The sequence below is a fragment of the Diadema setosum genome, chromosome 9 (genome assembly GCF_964275005.1).
Source record: "Diadema setosum chromosome 9, eeDiaSeto1, whole genome shotgun sequence".
NCBI classification, from domain to species: Eukaryota; Metazoa; Echinodermata; class Echinoidea; order Diadematoida; family Diadematidae; genus Diadema; species Diadema setosum.
Window position 1 is genome coordinate 39,173,660 of NC_092693.1, and position 26,487 is coordinate 39,200,146.

At 37.9% G+C, this 26,487-nt stretch overlaps 1 protein-coding gene across 1 annotated transcript; it reads right to left on the reverse strand.

Moving 5' to 3' along the window:
- Positions 1–10,911: 10,911 nt before the first annotated feature.
- Positions 10,912–22,038, reverse strand: LOC140233546 (protein IMPACT-A-like). The gene is made up of 11 exons (XM_072313669.1): positions 21,978–22,038; positions 21,111–21,233; positions 20,362–20,414; positions 19,568–19,630; positions 18,912–19,003; positions 17,705–17,809; positions 17,060–17,151; positions 15,624–15,697; positions 14,192–14,282; positions 11,951–12,085; positions 10,912–11,004 (listed from the first exon to the last, which is right to left on the reverse strand). Exons 1-11 carry the CDS (start codon positions 22,002–22,004, stop codon positions 10,960–10,962), a joined length of 900 nt encoding a protein of 299 aa, XP_072169770.1. The 5' UTR covers positions 22,005–22,038; the 3' UTR covers positions 10,912–10,959.
- Between the last annotated feature and the right edge of the window lie 4,449 nt (positions 22,039–26,487).

A 26,487-nucleotide genomic window follows, 5' to 3' on the forward strand; every position in this document is an offset into this window, starting at 1 on the left:
CACAATGGTGAACATAGAATGCGATGTGTGGGGTCAACAGCGAGCAATGATGTGACAAGATGGTTACATACTCTCATGGTTGGGTATACCTCACTTCTGGAACCCATTTCATAAAAAGTTGATATGATAACAACTCATGCTGAAATGGCAATCCAGCTTCCTGATTGGCTGTTGCCATTGGAAAGTGCCATTCTAGCAAGAGTTGCCATCCTAACATATTTTATGAAATGGGGCCCTTGTATAGCTGGAGTGAAAACGAATACTGTATGAGCTGAAATTTTTGCAGTGGTCTTTTTTTTCACGAATTTCACGAATCGCCTTTGAATCGCGAAAATAACAACGCACAAGTAAGTAAGATCAGTTAGACCCTCGCAACCGCGAAATTAACAACACGCGAAAATGTCCTCGAAGTACCAATTCGCGAAAATATCTGTACGCGAAAATTTTAGCTCGTACAGTAGCTCACCTGTACAGGACATATGTGGAACTGGAGTATGAAAAGGTGTGAAAGCCTGCTGCACACAAACATTGCAAGCATGCACGAATCTACTTGGTGATACAGAGGACACTGCATCAGCATTCAGAATCCTCACTCTGCCATTCTTCGACATAATTTATCAATAACATTCCTTGTGACTATCAGAAATGTGAAGATGGACCATATCATATTCCATACCATATTCAAAGCCAGTTATGGAAGAAAAGTATTGTAAAGCAAGATACATATTTGCAGCATGATTTTTGCGATTTGGAGCTGGCGGCCTATTTCACAGCGTAACATTTTTGCGAATTGTCACTGTCAGGTACTACTTATGGTGTGTCCCTCAAAGTATATGAAATGTCACAAACATCACATTTTCCCAAATATTATCCATTATTCTGTTTAAGTTATGTCAGGAAAAAAAGATAAAAGAAAAATATACCATAAAAAGAAAGATTTCTCCATGCAATTTGAGGAGAAAGTGTGTTTATCATTTTCGTTGTGAGTAAACAAGGGATATTACAGAACAGTGTAGTCTTGTCTTTTAGTTGGCCATGCTTCACCATGTAGCATTTTTGTACTGACATTTAAACCATGACTGCAATTTTCTGACTTCATACAAAATATCACCGATTTGAAGTCAGCATGTTATTTCTTCTTACACTTCTCTATGGTGAATTCTTCCGTAGAAAAGAATATTAACTCTACAACCAGATTGATATCCCAGACTCCATTTCAATTTCTTAGGTTGGTTCTCTAAACACCTCTTATGGATTAATTCTTCCATGCAAGACAGTTGAATTAAAAAGCTACTCTGATAACCCCATCTCCATTTCAAATTCCTGGCAGCATCCTCATAATCCAACATATATTGCAGCAAACAGGGCCTTGATGATTACACCGAGCGAGCCAACCATCTGTTTGGTCGAAATATACGACCACTCTGAAGCAGATAAAACTCCAGACTCTTTCACCTTTCCTTACGTCACCAATTCACACCATGCCCTTCACAGCATTCGACTCAAATGTACACTCTTATTCTCACATTCGCCACGTAACTCTGCAACACATGAATTATTGAAATCTTATCGTCACTCTCGACACTGTTACTAGAGTACATTGTTCTCCGATGTCATTCAGAAGTATGTCGTTCTCTGACATCCGTCCTATAACTTTGTTGTTCTGAAATGTATTTCACGAAGTACGTCACCCCTGGACGTCTGCCCCAAAAATATGTTATTCTCCGAAGTCCGTCCTTGAACTATGTCGGATGTCTGCCCACAGAATCTGTTGCAATAACCACTGATTGTTTCTAGCTTCAAGTCCATACTTGCAGCAAGTCCACTGGAGAATGCTTAAAGGCTGCTGGATGAGTCCACCACTGGACCACTTTACAGAATTGATGGTTGTCAATCTTTCTTCATCAGCATGCAACACTCATCCTCTCTTACCTATCTAGTATGTTACATCCACATTGGGAGCTCTGACAGTTTGTTGAATCTATCTTACTCCATGGTCATCCTTTTGTCATCATCTCGATGTATTCTCCATTGTTGCTGATGTGCCGTTCGGTACGACAGACAACAAGTTTGTTTGGAATGTGAACTTCCTTTACACTGTCTTCTAACACCACTGATGCAGAGGATGACATTTCCCTTACTTGGCTGACCATCTCACTCACTCACTGTCAGCTGTCCAGGATAGTCTGAGTTCCTGTCTCATGGAACTCAGGTGAGGGGCTCCTCCTTCCTGAAGATGTAGACTTTGGGAAGCCTTGCAAGACAGAGTTCTCCCAGCAGAGGACACAGTTTTTGCTGGAAAAGCCGCACAAGATAGAGTTCTCCCTCCCGAGGATGCTGTCACTGGAGACATCACTGGAGATGCCTCCTGAGGTGGCCTCATTTGTTCTGCGGGATAGGGCTGGAGGTACGCCACTATATTACAAGAAGCTTTTTTCTTGTGACACAATATTTCTTCTCGGCCTTTCCCAAACTCTTGCTGGCATGTGCAACAACTGTCTCATGCCCATCTTGTATTAAATGTGAAGGCACTGCTCCTATCACTTTGTTACTGGCATCTGTGTCCAGTATGAAGTCCCCTTCTAGTTGTGGATAAGCGAGGATCGATGGACTTGTGAGGTGATCTTTCAGTTCCTTGAGTGGGATTTCGCATTCACCTGTCCAGACTAATGGTCGGTTCTTCTCCATGAGCCAATGTAGCGGTCTCACTACCGGTATATCTGCAATTACCTTTCCAAAGCACTTGTGGTTGAATGCCAAGCCCAGGAAGCTCCGCACTTTGAACACGTTGCTTGATGTTGGCCAACTTCTCATGCATCAACTTTCTCTGGCCCCATGCTCGTGCCTTCATCTGACACGATGTGGCCCAAGAAGTGAATGCTGGTCTTGAACAAGTGACACATTGCTGGTTTTAGCTTGAGGCTGGCTTCTCTCAGTCACTGAAACACCATCCAAAGTGTCTCCAATTTTTCCTCCATGGTCCTTCCATACACTATGATGTTGTTTGGGTAAATCAACAACACTTCCCACTTCAATTCTGCAACCAGTCTGTCTATCAATCTTTCAAAAGTGGCAGGTGCATTGGTCAGAGGAAGATGAGCAATATTGCTCTTGTTAGTACTAATTTTCCTTCTTCATCTCTTCTCTTCAATCTCTTGCAGAAAGTTACTCCTTGCATTCTCGTGCTCTCTTGTATTTCTTCCAGCATCTTCTCATCATTGTCTTAATCTGCTGGTATGCCACTTATAACCCCTTTGTGTTCCGGGACTGGCATTTTTTTGACTGTCACTGTTTTCTTACAGAACTCTGTGAAGCTAAGGAATGCCTGTAGGTGTAACAGTTTACAATCAGTTCTGTGCCTTCTCGCCCTAGGGATCTTATGGTAGAGGCATCAGTCATTTTCCCAATTTCTTGAGCTATTTGTAGCAGGCGTAGTTTGGTCAAGTTGAAACCAACTTCTTTTATTCTTACAATAAGTGGGTTGTGAGAAGAGCCATTGCTCGTGTTTGCTTGATCTATCTGCTCTACCGTGCTATTTGAACTTTGCTTCTTTCTTTTCGCTGCGTGACTAGTGACAGCGGTGAAGTCCGTAGGTTGGTTTTGTTTGCGTTCCCTTCCATATTTCCTGAAAGCTTTCAGCCACAGAGCTGACTGCTGTGGCTTACCTGTTTCTGAAATCTGTGAAGGAATTGCAGTTTGCTTCCAGTGATATAATCCAGAAGTTAATTAATTGTGGTAGAAAGAGAATTTTTGTGCAAAAGGAACAAAGTGAATATGGAGCCAGACGTCCCTGGGCGTCCCTACCCTTGTCCTGTCAATCATGTCCCTGTTTTAATCACGTCCGTGTTTTAATCGTGTCCATGGTTTAATTACTGACTCTTGTCAAGAAATGAAGAATCATAAGAAATGTTGATGATGAGGGTAATGACAATTTCTAGAGTTGGTGATAAGTTGTGTAACAGAAGTTTGCCACCGTCATGTATACAATGTTGTGTGTATACAGGTGGTACATATGACATATTCTAAACGATTGTCTTTAATTAATTAGTAAATATGATCAGTTTTGGGGCTGAAAATGTTGACACATGACATGAATGATATAAATTATACCCTAAAGAGTTTAAAAGGATGACTTAATCCTTTGCAAAAATAGATAAAGAATAGGTAAAATTAATAATCATGTCTATAGTACAGTTGTGATACCAGATATTCCTGTTGGAATAAGACGCTATCCAGCTTATGATCGACATAATAGATATACAGTAAAGCTTGCTTCAGTCAACCTCCCATAAGTCAAATGATGGCCTAAGTCGAAGGTCTTTTCAAGTCCTCTTCTCTTTATGTTCTCTTGATTTTAATCCCTTGTAAGTCAGATTTTCTTCAAGTCAAAGCTATTTCTTCAGTCCAGATAGATTTTACTTAGCCAAGGTTGACTTTATGCTTGATGGGATGTGAAGCCGAGGCAAATCTGTTCACTGTGTTTTAGTCTGCACCAAGACATCATTCCACAGGGTACATTTTTGGATGTCACTATGCTGTATAAGATAAGAGTTTGTAGTATATACAATGTTGATAGTTAAACTTGTAGTGATATCATGCAGCCTGTGGATCTTGATATCCACTAGCAAGTTGAAATGCCAAAGAAAACCTGCACCGATGATGGGTGCCGACATTGCTACAACAAAAATCCATCTGAAAGTATGGGGAAGACCAGTCTAATGTAACGGAATGTTCTCTGAATGTGTCGATGGACAAGTAGTTAACTGCCTGTGGCATCACATTAGAGTTGGGACCTCGACGTTTATCTGTTGCAGTAGGAGGTATGCTGCTTACCTGGGCGCCAGTGTCTACCAGAAAACGATGGCTGGTCTGTTTATCCATTATGTTAAATAGGCAACTTGGTTGTTCGCCGGCTGCACTCGTTGCTGTTGGTTGCTGGCATGTTGATTTCCCTGAGTGGTAGACTGAGATGAGTATGTGCACTGCTTGTTATACTCCATCTCTGAAGCATCAGTGATGCCAACAACTGGACAAATTGATATGCCTGGTGTATATGCTTCCAAGCCATAAACTGTGATAGTGCATGCTCACCAACCACCAATTACAAGGAATTGTAAGCCTCATAGGCCTGACAGTGAAATCATAATTTTGGGGCCAGGAAAATATCAGCCGGGGACGGACCACCGAGACTGCCACATGGCACGAGGAAACTGAGAGAGCGCCATCAAACGACAACAGCACGCACAGTGACTGTACTCCATCGCAGTACCATGACCACAGACGTGAACCCGACTCAACAAGCCAACCCGCCACAAGCCCAGTGTGCAAAAACCCGAAGAAAAGAAAAGAAAAAAAGCCAGCCAGTCAACCAGTACAAACAATATAGAAGGGCGTAAATAGTCGGGTTTGACTGACAAATATAAAAAAATCCAACATCTATGTGACTGTTTCCGCATCAACAGACTTTGCGTGAAGTTGAATTTTCTTAGAAGTAAACATGCTTTGTAAAAGTGTTCCACAAAATAGTAACAATTTTGTTACAATACAAAAAGGGCATTTTATGTGCAGTCAATGTGATAGGATTTTGAAAAGATGTGATATTGTTGTACTTGAAAAAAAAAAAAAAATCTTTGTGCGTATGTCATTACCAGCCTTTTATAATAAACTACATGTTTTCGGTACACATACATAGCATGTGTTGTGCATTTTTTTTAAATCTCATATCGAAATATGTTTTTAAATGAAGAGGTTGTTTGCAAAAACCGATAAGTCCATATTTGCCAAATGGAGATATTTGCGATTAATAGTCAAGAAAAATAAAGAGAATAATAAGAAAAATTTTGCTTCTTTTGACCATAACTTTAAAAATGTACCTTTATATGTAGTGACCGATATATCATTTAAAAGGTATTAATTTGTACTTTATGACAGAGACCGTACTTCAAAATCTTCAAAAATGGACTTATCGGTTTTTGCGAACAAACTCTTCAAATACTTTTGTACATGTATCCCTAAAAAATAAGGCCATCAACTCCATTCAGAATTGGCATTTGCTTCCCTTCTCAATCATATATTGGGATATGTGTATGTATATATATATATATATATATATATATATATATACATATATATGGGCCGTGACACGAGAAAAGGGCCCTTAGGGCATTAAATACCGAAAATGAGTTTTCACCTCCATATTGTAGAAGAAACTCTGACATATTTGGATATGAAAACCTTTTTCTGAAATTCCACTCCTAAATGCCCCAATTACGACATTCAAAACAGCATGTTTTGTCCAAATCCTGTCACTTTTTGCTGCATCTATGCAAGTGCGCGTAGTTAGCTAGTTGATCTTTTTTGCGCGTATTGCTTTGTTAAACTTCCGCGCCGTTTTCTGGCGTTCGCGCGCAGCAGCGCTAAGGGCCCTTTTCTCGCGTCATGGCCCATATATATATATATATATATATACACTTGGTGATTCTATCCTATGAAGAAGGCTCGATATCCTCAAAGGAAGAGCTTTAGACAGAAGTATTGGAACAAGTTTACTCGGATGAACCTGCTGTCAACCGAGTGAACTTGTTTCAATATTTCTATATATATATATATATATATATATATATGCATATATTTACATACATATATGTAAAATACAAACACACACACACACAAACACATTTATAAACCCCTCACAAGATGAATCCAAAGGGACCAGAGAAATGAATGTTGACTTGTGCGAGGTCGACTATATAAATATACATGTATTATCATATATGTGTGTGTGTGTGTGTGCATGCGTGTGTTTGAAGGGGGATTTTTCATCTCTCTCAGTGCCATAGTCCCATATGTCATATATTCACTCATAAACATGACTACACACTGTATTATCCACAGCTATGACATTCCATAGAAACATGTAGATCTTATCCCGTTGAAGACGAGTCTCAAGTATACTCCGGCAGGTGTCTATAGGAAATGCATGTTGTAGCAAATGCAGCCCACCTCAACAGGTTAACATCTAAATGAGGAGTCTGCTTAGTGATGGAAGCTCCTCATTTCTCTCAGTCTACTATCATTGGGCATCCTTCAGTAGCTCAATGGCTTTTCTCTGTAATCTTTTCACTGAGATACAAAATTGTATGATCATGGTTCTTGGGCTGTTTTTAGCCAACACACATTAGAAAAAATTATGAAATAGCCAAGTGTGAATAGCATCTTTATTTGTGAGGAGGAATCACTCAGAGCAAATATTCATGCACAAACCTTTTAGGTCTTGTGAAATTAGTGGGCCTAAATTAACAATATTCTTTTCTTTTCTTTTTTTTTTTTTTTTTTTTGCAGTGACTTTTGACATTAAGACTCATTCTCCACATGACAGAAAGCATACACACTATGACCAGACAACTCATTTTCATTCAAATTGAAGTTATTATTTCATATATATTCTCATTTCATGAAATGAACACGATAAAATCGTCTTAAAAATCAGAAGTTTAAAGGGATGGAAAGCATGTGGATGACCTTTTGGCAACTTTTAAAGCATAGTCACTCCCATTCAAAATCTTTTCTTTCTACAATTCTCTTGCTGCTCCACCAGCAAGCTAGCTAGCAATGACAGTACTTATGACACGATGGTGTCACTGCTATCTTCATATCAAATTTCTGATTAAAAAAACTGGAAGACTTTGTTCAGCATAAATTTCATCTTATACACAATTTTCCCGAATTCCCACTGGCATTCAATGCATAGAGTAGACAAGAACTTTCGCATGCATTTTACTTTGGCGAATATTGGCTCTCGCGAAATACATGAAATTTAAATGCACACAAACACTTTTAGTTTCACTGTCACAATAGTACCTTTAAGGATCTTCTGTTCCTCAGATAGGACATAGTGCCTCAAGGGTCTCTGCAAGACAGTATCATTCTGTTTCACATAACTGCCAAGCTGTCTGTCCCAAGTGTACCAAAAGTAATCCCTAGCTACTTCCATTGACTAGGAAACTTGTTGCCAGTAAGCAGATAACTTCATTGGCATAAATTGTTACAGTTATTGCACATAAAGTCAGCTTCACCAATATTGTCTTGTCATATACACATGATGTAACCTGACCCTGATGTTCAGAAAAAGACTGTCACTTTTAGTATCTTTCACATCTTTGAATAAGCATTCAGAACCTTGACATACCGGTATTCAAGAATCTTTGAAATTGTGAAGTGGAAGATCATAGAAATTAACCTGTTGAAGACGAGTCCCGAGTATACTTGGGCAGGTGTCTATGGGAAATGCGTGTTGTAACAAAATCAACCCGTCCTCATCGGGTTAATAGTTAGATAAGCTTGAAAATCACTAAAACTAGCAAAGCATTCACTGTGGCTTTCATGAAGGGCTTGGCAATGTTGAGCTGGAATCCATCAATATGAACTTGAACTTGAATCCAACTTGAATCCTTGAGCTGGAATCCATGAACACTGAAATTTTCTCCCTGTGCATATTTATATTCCCGATATATTCACTAATTCTTCTTGTACATGCATTGATAAAATTTTAACCCTCAATAACTCGTCATACACTACATGATCTACTTTCAAATATGACTTCTGATACCCTTCAGAGATGAACAAAGCAGTGAAGAGTAAACTGTTTTCATAAATTCACTGTGAAAAAAATAACCCAAACAAGCAAACATGCTTTCAGCATTCAAATTATAGTACTTCTCTACTCGGGCTTCATAACAGAGCAAATACTCTTACGATGTATATTGATGTATGTTTAATCCACAGTCCCGGACATTTGTAAGCTGTCAGCACTCTGACTTTTACTTCACCTGTTACACAGATATGCAGCTCATAAACTGCACTGAACAATCAAAAATCAAATCACCTGTTTATACGCTGCAAACCAACATGAATCCAACATGAAATACCCTGCAGAGTGAAAATTTCCATGACAATAAGTAGTACAATGTGCAGTTAATCTTGGTCTAATCAAGGTCACATAAACAGGTTGGCATAAAGCAGATAATAAGATTATGTATTTAAGTATAAAGTCCATATGGAGAAGAGACCTCAAGAAACCTCCAATTGTTCATACTGTATACACCATATACTTAGCGAGACTAAATTTTTGTGAATAGGGCATTCCCAACGATTTCGCGAGTGGTTAAACTCGTGATCATGGAGTACTGTACTGAACAGAGAAATGTATACATGTGCGTCACATTCATATTGGGATCAGTCATTATTTTGGCACATCTTTAATTTCGGGAATAGCACCTGACTCGCGACATTCGCGAAAATAAAAACCTCGCAAAATATTTGGCGTATACAGTATCAAAAATACTGATTTGAGTTTTAAAACACTGCAGTTGTCGATATAAGCCAAGACAGTGTTTCTACATTATTAGGCTTCACCATTATTGACATTCTTTTGCTTTTTAAATGAATGGCAAAAATTTAAATTTTTTTTTTCAGTTTTTTTGAGGAAATTCATTACTGTAAAACAAGATATATTCACGGCATGAAATTTTCTTGAATTGGAGCCGAACGGCCTTTTCCACAGCATGACATTTTCATAAGTTACCTATAACATTCAACGCATATAGTGTAGACAAAAACTTTCGTGTGCATTTTAATTTCGTGAATCTTGGCTCGCATGAAATTCACGAAAGTAAAATGCACGCGAACATTCCTCGTTTTACAGTACTCTTGAGATATGAGGTCTTGTTATCCCAGGGACAATGAATCTCTTTTAAAAGGGATATTCAGTCCAAATATTTATGATTTTCCATCCGATTTCAGTCAAATTTTTACCATTGAATTTGTACGATTTTACTCTTTTTTTTATCAGACTACCCGGTAACTCATTTTTTGACTGGATTTCCCCTTAAATTGCATCTGTGCAAAGACAGTCTGGCATCTCAAAAAGGATAGTCGAGATTTAGATCAAAGCACCATGAGTGTTTGTTTGAAAGTGTCATTGAGAACCTGATAACACTTTCTGGCTGTGGGCACTTATGGCATCTTCTGGTTAAGTTAGGCTATGGATATGTAGTTACAAGTGTGAAAAAATATCCTCCTGTAAAATGAATCACTACTTCATCAGTTTTCAGGATAAGGTGTAAACTCCACACAGAGCCTTGTTTGGTTCAGACACTACAAGATGCTCAGAGATAAATGGCTACTACATGTATTTCAGAATGATAAGACAGAATCAATTTCTCATCTTTTATCATATGTGATGAATTTTATCTGAATGAAGGCTTCCGTCACTTCAGCTATAGCAGCAGTAAACTCCACGGAAGTCAATCTTAACAGGACTGAGGAAAATATATTAACTTGGGTGATGTTTGACTTGTAAGTGTGTAGAGGAATAACACACATAAGGCTATGAAATGTGAATTGGGAATTTTTATTTTCATTGACTTAGCTTGAAAAAGATTGTGTAGTTTCGGTTGCAACCAATCTTCAGGTTTCTAACATTTTTTGGTGAGATGATGAAAAACCTCTTATGAAATATGAAAGAGCATATAATTCCAAGAAGAACCCAACGTTTATTTGATGAAAATTGGTTTTGAAATGGCTGAGATATCCAAAACAGAGCAATCCTAATAAAAGGTGGGACCCACCTCGTTTTGTTTTACTTTGTTTTTGGATGTCTCAGGCATTCCAAAACCGATTTTCATCAAACAAACTTTGATTTCCTCTTAGAATGGAATGCTCTGTACTATTTCATAAGTGGTCTCTTGGTATCTAACAAAAATTTAAAAGTCCAATCCTCGTCTCCACCAATACTATACCATCTCTTTAATATTATTCAGCATATGCACCGTCGACATAAGCGGAGTTGATTCATTGCAGCTTTTTATGTCATAATTATCTACACTTGTACCTGAGCTGAGCACAAATAATGGAACACTTGTTGCAAGGCCAAACTTTAAGCTGAATGCTGTGCGGCCGTCATCTATGCTTCTGTTTTGTCTTTTTGGCCTTCTGGTTGGATTCCTGCAAATGGTGAATCAAGAGCACATTCAAGAAAAAAAAAATATCTCTCATGGATGTGCTATATTGCCTGGTCAATTCACACAGAAAATTACCAAACTACCAAAAAGAAAAAAAAATATTAGAACTGTAACAAAGGCTTGCTGGCATTACAAATAAACTAGGCATTTCCAGAACTTCGGACTTCCAATGAATAAGATTTAAAATGAGGATATTCAATGAATTGAAGGTGATGTTAGAATAAGCAGTTGAGGTTGATTCAAACAAATCTCATACATAAGAGTCCAACAGCATGTGAAATATTTTATCATTCTGATGGTGAATGTGAGTTGCAGAAGAAAGTTAAATCTTACTGTTTGACCTATCATCTCCACTATCTCACTTCAATTCAGAGCAATATCATGTTCTAAGTGGGAACATTTACGATCACACAAGTACACTTTAGCGTTCATCCATAGAAATATCTTGTCATCTTCGTTTCATTAAATTTCAAAGTGTTTGGCTAGCTAGTCTTTGCAACAGTTGTAATAATGGAACATAAATATTCAGGTGACACTGATTGCACAGAGTATGGCCCAAACTCCTCTGATGTCTATTTACCAAGACTATCTGTTCACAACAACAACAACAACACTAAATCGTAGATTACCTCCTCAGTGTTGCCCAATTTATTGACCTTCTAGCTCTCAATCATGAGTAAGAAAAAACATCATACTGACGACTGGTAAAAAAAAAAAAAAAAAAAAAAAAAAAAGAAGGTGGTTTTTAATGGGTGGCGATGGACTTCTAGTCCTTCCTAACTTAAATTTCTGAATGAAATGCCACTACATCTCTTTTTCTCTTTTGGAATCCATCAGACTGTTCTGACTTTTGATGAAAAGTGAAATTTTGGAGAGTTCAACTTGACTTATTAAGAGCTACTTTGTATCTCCACATATTCACACTTTACCTTTGCCTGAATGAATCCAGAGCTATCTAGGATGTTCCTTGCGGCATTGTTGATGTGTTTGAAGCGGTCCGGTCCAAGGAGGATACCTCCGTACCATCGAGACACTACCACCATCACATTCCTTGCATCCACTATCTGGAAGTCAAGAGAACACAAAGCTCAGACTATGATATACATTCACAAGCCAAGGGGAAGAGAACAGTAAAGATATACTGTCTTGGGAGGTCATGACCAATTCTAGGCTCAAAGGGATCTAAAAACTCTGATTTAAACCCAAAGAACCAGAGCATGGTTTTAAGATCCTTTCAATGCCTTATAAAGAAGCTGTGACTTGAATATAAGACTGTACGGAATCTGCATCTGTGTAGGAAAAATTTACATAATGGACTTGAGGTTATCACAGCAGACATTACGTCCAGGGTGCTATCAATTCTGCAAACAGGATTTTCGCAGTTGATAAGAAAGGATGGTCTGTGTATACAAGCTCCTGAAGAAGATCCTACCCAGAGTCCAAGAATACAAGTACTTGGGGGTCACTGTCTCAAAAGATCTTTGCCGGACTACACACTGCCAGGCCATTTGTCAAAAAGCAGAAAAACAGAACTCTCGGTCTCCTTCGACGAACATTATCCCCATGCTCCAAAGTTATCAAAAACAGGGCATATCAAATGCTTGTTCGCCCACAGCTAGAGTATGGTACAGAGGCATGGAATCCATACTATACCAACACAGTACAAGGCCTTGAAGGAGTCCAAAAAGCAGCTGCTCGCTTCGTTCACCATGATTACAGATGGTGTACTTCCTTTACAGCCCTTGTATCCAAACTGGGATGGGACACACTGCACACACAACGCGTCGTTGCACAATGCACCATGTTCTACAAAGTCCACTATAACCTTGTCAACATCTCTCTTCAGCCCATTATATAGGCAGACATGACCTCAAACTCAAATACATGATACCAGAAGCTTCAGTTGACCCATACAAATATTCCTTCTATCCACGTACTGTATGGATCTGGAACCACCTACCAAGCAACGCTGTCACTGCACCTACTGTTGACACCTTCCAGAAGGCTGCCCTACCAATCATCAGAAGGTTGCAGCCTCCTGTAGGGTCCAAAATGCTGTAAGCCTGACAGTCTGATTTTTATCTGCACACACATGCCATTTTATCATCAATAGTTATAGCACTTTCAAGCACCGTCGGCCAATGTCGTCATGGCACAGTTCATCCCAGTTTAGCTTTCTACGAGCTGCTGCAGGGATTATCCTTTCAAGGTTCAAGGTCACTGTCTGACATGACTATTTCATTGATATTTGCCTCCCTTTCTTGTTAGTGGTGCAGGTCCTGACCAAAAAAAAAAAAAAAAAAAGTAATCATAAACAGATCACCTATTGCGCATCTATTGTTTGTTGACAACACCATTGTCGACCAATTAGAAGATTCTCAAAATGTGATATATATAATCAGAGTGGATACCAAGTTTTCTTCATACAGACACACTGCAACCTACTTAATTGCTGTTGAAAATCAGCAAAGTCACTGAGAGCTATATTAAAGGGTCTGCATAGAAACAAAAGAGACTAGGCCATGTCAATTATGATATAGTTCATACTTTCAAATTCTTCAGCCTCTACTCTGTCCAACAGCTGAGATCTGGCACAACTATATATTTCAAGTTTATATGGCTATTCATCTTTTTTTTTTTTAATTCATCTTTATCTACTTGTCAGATTGCACATTTTCTGTTGACTAGGGATAAAAACCGACCATAGTTTCAAACTCTGTTTGATAAAAAATATCATATAGGCTTGCAAAACTATGGAGCTCAAAACACTCATTACAAAACAGTGACTGCACATTGACAGTTTATGTAGCAAAGGTACATGTAGGTAAAGTTGCATGGTTAGGCACAGTTTGACTTGGATATTCTGATCTTCACGCTCCCTAAACAGCAGTTTTACCCTACTATTTGTATACAGGGATACCAGTTAGAATGAAAGAGAGAGCCTGAAATATATCTACATGAAGCTGCTTTGTACACAAAAGGCCTGAACTTTGGTACTACCATGGCCTGAATTCAGGCTTTAACCTAAAAATGTGCATTTCTGCATATATTGTAAATACAATTCTGCCAGATCAGGCAAAAAGGGATTTTTTTTTTTTTTTTCAGTCAATGATCGTGGAACACACAAAGACGAGGACAAAGTAAGATGTACAGGATGAAAACTATCTGACCTGTAAGAGATGCATCAATCTGCCTCCAGCGGCTGTTTCACCGTCATCATCACAATCCTGGATGAAGGAGTCTCGATCTTCCTTGTAAATTCTGAAAAGAAAGGTAGAATAAATGGCACTGAAAAGCTAAAGATAGTTGTCATCAGGTAACTATGTCAGGTATGCAAACCAAAATATGCCTCTTTTCAGCCCAGTATCACACACTATCTTTACATTTGACATTGTTAGGATTTGACATGAACAGACAGACAGACATACATCTCCAGAGACGAGGAGACTGTTGATCAAATGTGCACATACAGACTCACACAAACATAAAAAACATGGTTTTGAATATAGCATTCATCATTCTACAGGGCTGCCAGTCTTTACAGATCGAAAAACAGACAAACAAACAAACAAACAAACAAAATACTATTGCACAGTACAAAACATAAATAAGAGGCAAAAATCATATTTTTGGATAAAACATGGGAAATATTGCACTAACCGAGTATGGCAAATCAAGTATCAGAAAAAATATTTGCACATTAAAAACATTATTTTCTTCTTTTTTTTAAGAAGTGGAAAACCACACAACAGTATGGCCCGAATTCACGAAGTTGGTACAATTGAAACTATAGTTTAAACCATGGACAATTTGTATGGAGCAACAAATGTGTCGCATGGCCTATTTCGTTACGAAAAATGACAACATGTCGTTGACGAAATGACTGATTTCGTAACGAAATAGGCCTTGCGACACTTGGTGCTCCACACAAATTGTCCATGGTTTAAACCACGGTTTCAATTGTACCACCTTCGTGAATTCGGGCCTAGTGGTTTGCAGCTTTTGGTCATTACCTTTGATACATCACTTCATGACTGCTCATAGCATCATAAGAGATAACAATATATACCATTCTATCCCTCTGGGAGGGTACTTGCAGTGTGATGTTGTGTTAGCTCTATTAACCCACTGAGGACAGACTGATTTTGCCACAATACGCATTTCCCATAGACACTTGCAGAGTATACTCGGAACTCATCCTAAACGGGTTAAAGGTCCTGTTTACCTTTGGGAGCACTGATTTACAAAATCTTCAAGATATCACATTTGATGCAAATGTAAATCTGTTGTACCAAAGAAACATCCTACCAAATAAAATTTTCACCATGAAGCTTAAAATATAAAGAGATATCAGTATTTTTCTCAATAAACCGTAACCATAGATGGTTTAGTCTGGAAACAATTTTACTATAAATATTGTTCACATTTTGTATATTTAACAAAACTTAACATCAATTTTACTGACTAACATTTTTACAGTGGTTGTTTTTATCCCTAACTCACATTTCAGAACTATTTTAATGCACTAATGCTGGGTTTTTGTTTCATCTGGAAATGGTAAATTATGCCTTTTAACACACATAATAGGTAGAAGACACCCACCTGTATGCCATGATATTGTGTGTTGCATTGGCAATCTTCTTATTCTCACACAGCTTCTGCAGCAGATATTTGACCTGGGGAAAAAAAGTGCACAAGAAAACTCTCATAATCAGTGTATGCCTACACTCAATAAACGGGAAATATTTCACTGTGAGAAAAATCTTCTTCCATGACGTTATGCCCTACGATATTATCATCAAAATGTGAATTACCATATGTGAATTTTGCATTTTAATGAATAAGGGAGGTATTTTGGGATATTTCTAAATTTATATGCAACACAGAAATACTCTCATCTTGAAAAATTATCACTAAATTAAGCCAATAATCCACAAAAAAAAAAGTCAAGTGTGCAAAGTTTCTAATTAAATTTTTTTTTCTCTTTCTTTTTTCAAGTGGAAAATGAACATGTTTTTTTTTTTATCCTTGAGCCAAAACAAAAACAAAGTAAGACCACTTTCAAAGAGTTGGTTAAACAACATTACATGACTATTACTGATGATGATGATGATGATACTACTACATGTACTGTTACTACAGCTGCTACAGTGTATTCCCATTATAACGAACACGGTTACAATGAAATTCCGGCTACAATAGGCGTTTTCACATCAGCCCGATAAAAATCCAAGCTCGAAATATTTTCCGCGATTGCGAATTAGAGTGCTATTTCATTTCTTATTCACATCAGCCCGAAGAGGGGGTAGCCCAAATAGTTAAAAATTTTAAAATAGCTAATTCGACAGCTGAGTATGCGCAAACAGCATCAGTAATGTGTGCCCTCTCAAACATTCCTCATGATCTGTGTGCAGTTTGCCTCGATCGATCGGGTCACACACGCTAGGCATGATGGGATTCATCGCGCTAATTTCTCGAGTCGTTTTCACATTATCAAATAGCGCGCTACTATCCCGTTATTTCAGAAATTTCCTGAGTTGGAGTCGAGAAGTTTTCTCGATCAGAGCGATACAATTAGCGTGCTAATTTGTGTTCACATTATCAAATAGCGCGCTATTTCGCTATCGGGAAAATTTCCCAAGTCAGAAAATAGCGCGCTATTTCGAAACATCGGGCTAATGTGAAAACGCCTACTGAAGTAAAAATTCAGGCTGCAGCATTATCCACTCTATGTATTTTCATTGTTTATTTGTTCAAAACAACAAACAACATTTTGATATAATGAAAGAAACTTGCCGGTCCCAAGGACTTTATTATAATGGGAGTCCACTGTACTACTACTAACTACTAATAAAAATAATTGTAATAATGATAGTCATAACACTGATTATAGTGATTATGATAATTGCTATTACTATTACAAATATTATTATCATTATCATCATTACTACTACTACTAGTAACTACAAATCATCATTACAGTGATGATGAAGATAGTCTCAAGAATCAAAAGAAGAAAAGGAACAGTTCTACCTCACCTGTTTCACCTCCACCACAGGGAAGGCAAGGTGAGCCTGAAAAGTACTCCTCTTGTCTGTAATTGGCTCACCGTGCATGATGGGAGGAAGTTCTGATCATGTGACAATAAATTATAAAATTAAAAGGTCAGTTTAAGCAAGAGCTATGCTGAAGTAACTCTATGTATCATGATACTGTCTTGTGTACTGTATGCTTTTCACCCTGTTTTGTTTACTCTTTTTTAATACTCAAGTTGTGGAAATATAATGAACTGAAATGAAAATACAAGGCAGGAAACAAATTATATTCTTCCTTATCAAGTTGATTTACATACATTTTTACATAGTCACTCAGCAACTGTAAGTTGACACTACTAGTATCTCATCTGAAAACAATACACTGTGTTCAATCTATGACATAGACCCCTGCAGCTTGCCAAACCTTCAGTTGTGCCTAGGAAATAAAGATGTGTACCCATTTACGTGGTCTGTTTGAAAGCAGAGCAAGAGGTTCCCTGAGAAGGAGACAATGATCAAGTTTCAAACTTTACACTGAAGAGCATTCATGAAAACAACTAATTTTGTGAACCATTCTGTTACCTGAACTCTTTGCAGAGTTCCTGTGAAAAAGATATATCAAACTGTATCAGTGTCAAAGAAACTTACCTATGTGACAGACTTGACTTGGAGACACATCCTCTTCCTCTCTTACTAGATGAGAAACGGAAGGAGAAAAAGACTCCACTGGCATTGGTTCCTTCTCTGGGGCTTCTGAAATATAACAGAATCAATATGTATTTATTCTTTGTTCCTGGCTACCAATCATTGGATTACTTCTTCAAACTCATCTTTCTTTACTGTTTCACCTTCTTAGATGTAAATTAGATTGGATGTCCATTTTTAAATGAGATCAGCACATGTATAAAAGCCTGTCGCACACCACACGATTGATCAGACCAATCGTACGACCTTAGGACTGCAAGTGTGACATCACCAGCCCTGCCAGTTTCCAGTCGTGTGACTGGGTCTTAGTGCCAGTCATAGAGATAAGACATGTTGAATTTCCACGACCAGTCGTGGGCTTTCAGCTAATCATGATACAGTGTAATGAACGTGCACGTGTGTTTGCTTCTATACTCTTCTGTATGATGCACAGAAAACTACAGTGAATGAAATATAGCAACCCATGTTTAAAGTTGCATAGGAACTATACAGAGCTGTAATAAAAAGATTACCCATGCTTTGTGGCATATCAAAGGGACTGTACAGTACTGGTTGAGGTGGGGATTCATGTTTTGAACACTGTTAAGTGAGATAATGAGAAACTTCTTATGAAATATGAAAGAGCATGTAATTTTAAGAAGGATTTAACATTTATTTGATGGAATTGGTTTTCAAATGGCTGAGATATCCAAAAAAAATGATAATAATAATAAAAGGCAACAGGCCACGCCTTTTATTCGGATTTCTTTGTTACACCTTGTTTTTGGATATCTCAGCCATTTCAAAACCAATTTTCATCAAATAAACTTTTGATACCCTTTAGAATTGCATGCTCTTTGACATCTCATGGAGTGGTTTCTGAATATCTCGCAAAATGTTAACAGCTAAATCCTCACCTCAACCAGAACTGTACACACCCTTTAACATCAATATCACAGATGCATATTGTATACCCTCTTCAATTATTTCTTGCACAATCACTGACTGTGGTGAATAAATTTTTAATTTTAGAAATCTGGGACTGAAAACAAAGACCTTATTTTGTTTGTTTCATTTCAACTTTTGTTCTTCCAGCAGAAAGTTTTGTTTTGCTGGTAAGTGCTAAAAATGTTGTCCTCAGTATTACCAGTTTTATCATGAGATGTCTTACCACTTCTAATCTCTGCAGGGGGCACTGTTTCTGTGAGAAATTCCCGAATTCTCTCAACCAGCAAATAGAGTGCACTCTCACCTAGATTTTCTCTGATACAAAATGACAAATATAATACGTTTAGAATCTATAATACAGTATACATAGTATTTTAATTCTGCACAGCAACAACGGTCTCACATGAAAGAATGGCAGCAACAAAACCTACACCCATTTCTTCCTATCATTGATGTCTACGGTTCATATTCAAAACTGAAATGTTTGTATAACAACACAAAAGTAAGCTTTTCAGCTAGTCTTCCATTCCATGATGGACATCACATCACAGGAAAAAAAAATCAGGATATGAAATGGATGGTTCTGGTTAGTCAATAGACCATGTTTCAATCACCTGGTTAATGGTCGCCAAGAATGACAACTTACTTTGTGCACGCAATGCATAGATCTCTACATGTGTTTTCCTAAAGACGACAACAGTCAAAAGATCAACACATATTCACTTTTACTACTGTCATTTCTGATGATCTTTCATCCATTCTTTCTCTCTTTCTTCCTTTTTTTCTTTCCATTGGGAAACTTTAAACACTTAAATTCTTGGTTTAGTCATATAGAGCATAAATAAGTGCTGTAAATGATCAGAAAGAGTTTATTTTTACTTGCAGACATCTGCTAGGCTTGTCTCCAGGAGTACTCTGTTATCATTCTTTAGCCAAGGTGCACTGTAATAGGAGAGATGAAGGATTTTACAACACATCAAGTGGGAAGAAAGATTCCTAGATTCACATACTGTCATGAAGCAGATCAATGTACACATTTAATCATGGACATATACCCTTCCATTCTTGTGTGGTATCTTGTTGTGATGATCCTTGGCATGAGTAATCTATTTTGTACATTGTATTATGTTTACATTGTCAATGAAATGCAAATCTCTAGCAGTACTGGCTCAACACTTAGACCTACAGATAAATAGCTATCATAGGTTCTATGTTGAGCAAACTAAGGAAAGATTTACTAGTAAAATACATTTCAACACCAAGTTCAAGTTGGCTTCAATAAACATAATAAAATGAAACAAAAAGAATGTTAAAGGTTTCAACAGGAGTTTACCTCACATGAGAAATCCATGAAACTTGATAGTTGTACTGTATGTAGTTTGTACAGAACAGTACTACAGTAACATAAACATGTAAATTAGATGAGGGTAATGATGCTATCACCCCACAAGTCTGCCAACAACACACACACACACACACACACACACACACACACACACACATCTTCACAATGTTTCCTTTGTAATTGAACACCTCTATTATAATAACTATATAGAATAGGCTTGGAAATACAATGAAAGTGATGTCTTATATTCACAACAAATACTTGACACCCTGAATGGGAAGATTTATGCAGCTTACTTGATCATTTGATCCAAGAGAGGTAAACTTACTTTAGTTGATAAATTGGAGATTCAGTGCTGGGGTAGTCATCAGGAAGGATAACCTGCAACAAATGGTCAGATTAACAATATTTTGACAACTATCTTAAAAATGCTACCACCATCTGATCCAGGTGTACTATATAACACTAGATGTAAAAGTTTTGTTGTACTAGAACTTTATACACCATCTGTAAGACTCATATACTCACCAATAGAATAGATATGATTTTCTAATGCTTTATTTTCAGCTGTCTACTGGAGACTCTTGCAAAGGATTATCACAGACGAAAATACTCTGTGTGAATTGAAGTATTATTGAACTTTAATACTTTTTTTTTTTCAATAGCAAAAGCTAAATCCCAAAAGAGAGTCTAAAATGTTATGTCATGTTTTCACAAGATTCTTTGTGGGATCTAACACATTTTTGGGCCATGTTATGAATTTCAAAGCCTGATCTCCATTTGTTCAGATATCTCATTTGATTTTTGTATAGGGTCTAATTAGGTTGTCTTTCATAAGATAATTTTGAAAGCTTTTCCTGAAATTTTTTTTTTTGCGGAAAATATTAGGCCTAATGTTATCTTTTAAATGGTAGATCTGCTTGTCACCTTCAAACACTTACTAATTCAAAGGTGTCATTTCATCACGACGGGAAGTAGGTGGGGAATTACATACATTTCTTTTTCCTTGCCACTGCTTCAAATAAGCCACACTGGGAGCTACTCAATACTAGTAAATACAATAGTCTTTTCACTGACCTGCAGACATATTTTGTGTGCTCTAGCCTCGTCCGAGACAGCGATGCAGTAGATACGGCTAACTTCATCCACAACACACCAGTCATCACCATAGATGGCCGACATTGCCTCTATTTCATCAACCTGAAAGATCAATCATAAAGGGAAAAAAACACATCTTTATTATGAAGCTCAGCTTTCTTCAAAATGGCACTGAATGGTTTATAACTACCTAGAACTAGGATTTGATAACTCTTTAGCAATTTTAGAAATGCCTACTGCAAATAACTGTAACTCTGAATTTGTGCCTTTGACTAAATCTAGATGACAGAGAAGAGTAATGATGCATGCTACACCTTTTAGATGCCCTCTACTTTTCCGGAACGATGATGTACGTTAGAGCCTGTTCATCGATCAGGATCGTATATATCTTCAGCTGCTCTTGATTCTTCCCTTACTTGTTTAGAGGGTTCTACTAGAAGTAGAATTCTAGTTCCAATATCCTTGAGTTGAGACCAATCTCCAGAGTCCAAGGATCACAACTCTTCCAATGGGCAATGCTCGTCCAGCATACAGAGCACGCCGAGAATATGGCAGTATGGCATGACAATGGTTATCATCACCAACGCTCTAGGAGCGTGGGATCGGCTTTTCTAGAGATTTAAACGATCTAGCCTATGCACATACTAAACTACAATAGGCACGACAGAACGAACGGTATCCTGCACACGAGCTCCCCCGTTCCCGTCGGCTCAGGCTTCTTGCTAAGAGCCGGTGACCCTTACCGCGATACCGCTGATCCCCACCGGCAATAACAGGCATGAACTGTTAAGTGGCGATAGAATTCAGTCCTACTCTTTCAAACAAATACATACATTATTCTGTTACCTGTCTTGTTAGATTGTCCTCTTCCATGATTGCAGTTCATAATGTTCCCCAGCTCTGATCATGCCAAGAGAAGCATAATACTACGTCTCACGACGACAGTGAGTTATGCTATTGCTGGGGGGGGGGGGGGGGGGGCACGATTTTGTAGAAATTGGACAGCGCCCGCAAGTGTTAGAAAATGTAGAAAGATCGCAAACGTCGCCCACAAACACAAAGATGGTAAATTGGTAGAAAGCCTCAGTGCCAGTCACTCCAGAAACCCTTTATTCTCAATGCTGGAATGTTCAGAAGCTTTACCAGTGTGTTTGTGTGTGACACACACGCACACACTTGAACCTGGCATTAACCCAAAGGATAATTCAACTTGAGAATAAATTCGAAGGATCACCGAAGTGATGCAGCTTTTTGAGTATGTACCAAACGCAAACAGAAGAAAACTGACCAGAAATGAATATACAGTACATGTAATTTATTTTTAGTGGAAAAATGAGTAAAGAAAATGAGATTCCATTCGGGATTCGAACCCGAGACCTCAGGATTGCTAGCCCGTATTAGTTTATAAAATTAAAATGATCTGAACGCAGCCTGTCGTTGTAGGTCTAATTCATCAACTCATATTGTGCAATGGAATAAAAAATGTCTACTATTGTACATTTATGATCACATGCGTTGTTGAAAATGTAAATAAAATCTTACACTTTCCATAAAAAGAATGGTAAATTGGTTGTTAGCTTTTGTTGATAGACATACACAAGTTATAGTAAAATATGCTGCATGTGCACGAGTGCGTGCGTGTCGTGTGTGTGGATGGGGAGATGTGTGTGCGCATGTAAGTGTGTGAAGTGTTGGTGTGCTGTGTGTTTCCCCAGACCCAGCACTTTTTAATATGTCGCGCTTAGTTTTCTATTTTCTATTCTCTATTCTTTGTACACCGTATATGACGTATATTTTGCACTGTGTATGAATCATGCATGTTAAATGATATAGGTTATCCCGTTCATTTTCAACCTTTTTTTCATTCAATTTAATAGATTAATTAATTTTGTCACACATTTTCGTCATTTACAATATTATCGTCCGTCACACTCGCTGCGCACATTTCGTCCCTTTGTAATAGCGATCATGTTCGTCAAATTTTCCTTCAAATTCGTCTCAAATGTTTTCTATTGTGATTTCGTGGTTGTTTCATTTTTCCTGCAACTGTTCACTCTTTCCACATTTAGGAGTAATACACACACGTCCCGTACCCCCGCACACAATAAACACAGATAAACATGCACACACGCGCGCGCGCGCACACACACACACACACACACACACATACAAACACACCCTTCTCACAGAACACACGGAGACAAACATAGTCATAACTGTCAAACGAAAACAGTGAACCACGATTTACAGACAATTTCATGTACGTGTGTAGAGTTTAAGCCCATTTTAATGTATCAAGAACAAATTTTGAAAAAGAAAAATCATTTTCTTTTTGCGTTAATCATTTTGAATAAATTCTGTTTCATGCAATAGCATAAAAAGAGCTAAGGTCAAAAATGTTGTAACGACATGATTAAAGATTGTCTGCTGTTTTTTAATGTTCTCTGACTGCCGTTTATTCTTCAATCTCCTGTGCGTAGCCGTATATAGATGTATAGATAGATATAAATTATGAAATAAACTGGTAATGCATTTTTTTGCCAATAAAGAATGAGTTTATTCGACCCAAATTTTCAGCGGCCTCTGCCTTCTTCAGGAAACAAACACCTCCATGGTATGATTACACGGTGACACGATCTTACCTGCAACAATTGCTATACGGTCTTACACAAATGAAGAGTTTGTTCGCAAAAACCGATAAGTCCATACTTGCCAAATGGAGATATTTTCGATTAAAGGTCAAGAAAAATAAAGAGAATAATAAGAACATTTTTGCTTCTTTTGACCATAACTTCAAAAATGTACCTTTACAATATGTAGTGACCAATATATCATTTAAAAGGTATTATTTTGTACTTTATGGCAGAGATCGTAATTCAAAATCCTCAAAAATGGACTTCATATCGGTTTTTGCGAACAAACTCTTCTTTTCTTCCAAGACTTAGGGTTAGGGTTGTGATAGGGCTTTAGGTTTAGTGTGATGTGATGTGATGATTATAGGATTAGTTTATGTTTGTGGGTAGAATCTATGTTTGGCTTAGCGTGCAGACAAATGTCATGGAACCTGCACACAACATTGCTCTGTTAGAGTCAAGGGGATTCGAATCCGAACCATTTCAAGCCAGACTGAGCCACCTCGTCACCAAATTTCTCTCCTTCCCCACCCCTCTCTCTCTCCACCCCACCTCTCTCTCTCTCTCTCTCTCTCTCTCTCTCTCTCTCTCTCTCGGGGTCATCCCACTAGACCGACATCTACGAGTCATACAGCCCACGAGTTCGACATTGAAAACAGGTCCATAAGTCATACAGCTCACGAGTCACACAGCCCATGAGTTCGACACTAGGCAAATAAATTAAGCCGATGAGTTCGACATTCATAGGTAAAAACCGCCCACGAGTTCGACAGATAGTGTCGGTCTCGTGGGCCTTCCAGTTAGCTTATAGTGTCGAACTAATGGGCTGTATGACTTATAAGTGAGCTGTATGACTTGTGAGCTGTATGACTCGTGGGCTGTATGACTCGTGGGTTGTATGACCCGTGGGTGTCGGTCTCGTGACGTGCACCCCCCCCCCCTCCCTCTCTCTCTCTCTCCTGTAGATTGAAAATTTCACTGGACATAGTGATCTGAGGCCACAAACATCCCAGAAGCAAATGAGGTATTTATTCAAAAGAATATGAAATGACAGGCGAAGGTTGAAAAATGGAAAAGATATCAAGAGCTTAACTTTGAATACACCAAACAGAACTTACAAGAACTGATCATGAATAGTCACGAAAAATACCTTGCATGCACGCATAGTTGCAACCTTATAGAAATCATATTTCTGCAGATAGAATTAAAAATAAAACACCCTTAAGTATTTCTCTCTTTTTTCTGCTTCTATTTTTTTCTTTTTGATTCTTATTCTATTTTGGGGTTTTTTTTTTGTTGGTTTTTGTTTTGCTCAATTTGTGATGGGACTTTCAAAGAAGAAAGTTGATAAACTTTCCTGCATATGATCACCGTGAAGACTTTGATGAATAAGTGTCTCTAAAAGCATCTTCTTTCTTGTAAACATGTCCTTGAATAAAATGCTTTTATCCTCTGTACATTGCCAGTGTGTCTTGTTGATATACATTGTGCAGATTATATATTTTCGGTTTCCATTTAATTCCTAAATTCACTGCTAGGAAAGATGAGTACACAGTCTATCCACTGCTTTATGTTCATGAGACTTAAAAAAATATAAATAAGGGCGAAATTCCATGAGGACCGAGATAAATATGTAAACCAATTATTTAGGTAAAGTACTACATTTACTAACCCCTTTTCACGATGCACATATTATATAGTGTCAATGAGATTTCGAAACAATAATAGATAATATTTCACCTATCACCATTAAACATCAAAGATACAGTTTAGTGAGATGTCCTCATACTGAATGACAGAGATTTGCTCACGTTGTATATGTATTAAAACTATTACTACAATTTTAACAAAATTCAGTGAGCATATTCAACACCATATGACTCCATGGGTATTGTACCACAGACTCGTGTCGTAATGACAAAAGCCATCAGCTGTGGTATCCGTGTGGTAATGTATACCCTATGATATACATTACCACACGGATTACCTCCCACAGGACAATACCACACAGCAGTACCACACACGAGTACCACACAGCAAAACCATACAGTACCGCACAGCAGTACCACACAGAAATATCACACAGGAGTATTACACAGCAAAACCAAAGAAAATGTAACAGGAGATAAAGTACTACAGGAAAATACCGCAGGATATTCCTTTGGTATTTAGGACAGTCTAGGCCCTACCACAGGATTACCACAGGGCAATACCACACAGCAAAGCCATACAGTATCACAAAACAAAACCAGAGCAAAAAACAATAATAGTAGTAGTAATTGCATTTATATGGCGCTTTATAATGGTGTTTCTAAGCGCACTGGTGCTGTTCATACAAAAAGACTAGAAAACACATAGCACTAGAGAACAATGCAAAACCAAACTTACAGTCACAAAAGAAGAATAACAGAAAAAAACAATACATGTGATACAGTGATACAAAGTTAATAACTGACTGTGTGCGCCTAAAAAAAAATACAACTGATTAAACAGATGAGTTTTGAGGACTTTAAATAGATGAGGAGATATCGATGGTCATGTCTCCTACTAAGAGTGACTAATATAGCGGCTGAATTTTGAATACGTTGGAGAGGGAATATGTGATAAAGAGGGAGGCCGGCAAGGAGGGAGTTGCAGTAATCAGTAGATGATTGATCAAGCAGACGCCTGATCTTCCCTATTTTGTAAATACCCCAAGATGCAGATTTACAGGATGTTTTGAT

Excerpts from the sequence above, each read along its gene's own strand:
- LOC140233546 (XM_072313669.1), bottom strand. The coding sequence starts at position 22,004 with ATGGAAGAGGACAATCTAACAAGACAG. Across the intron at positions 19,004-19,567 it reads AGCCTAGCAGATGTCTGCAA|AGAAAATCTAGGTGAGAGTG; the intron begins GTAAAAATAAAC and ends ATTTTGTATCAG. Across the intron at positions 14,283-15,623 it reads CACAATATCATGGCATACAG|AATTTACAAGGAAGATCGAG; the intron begins GTGGGTGTCTTC and ends CTTTCTTTTCAG.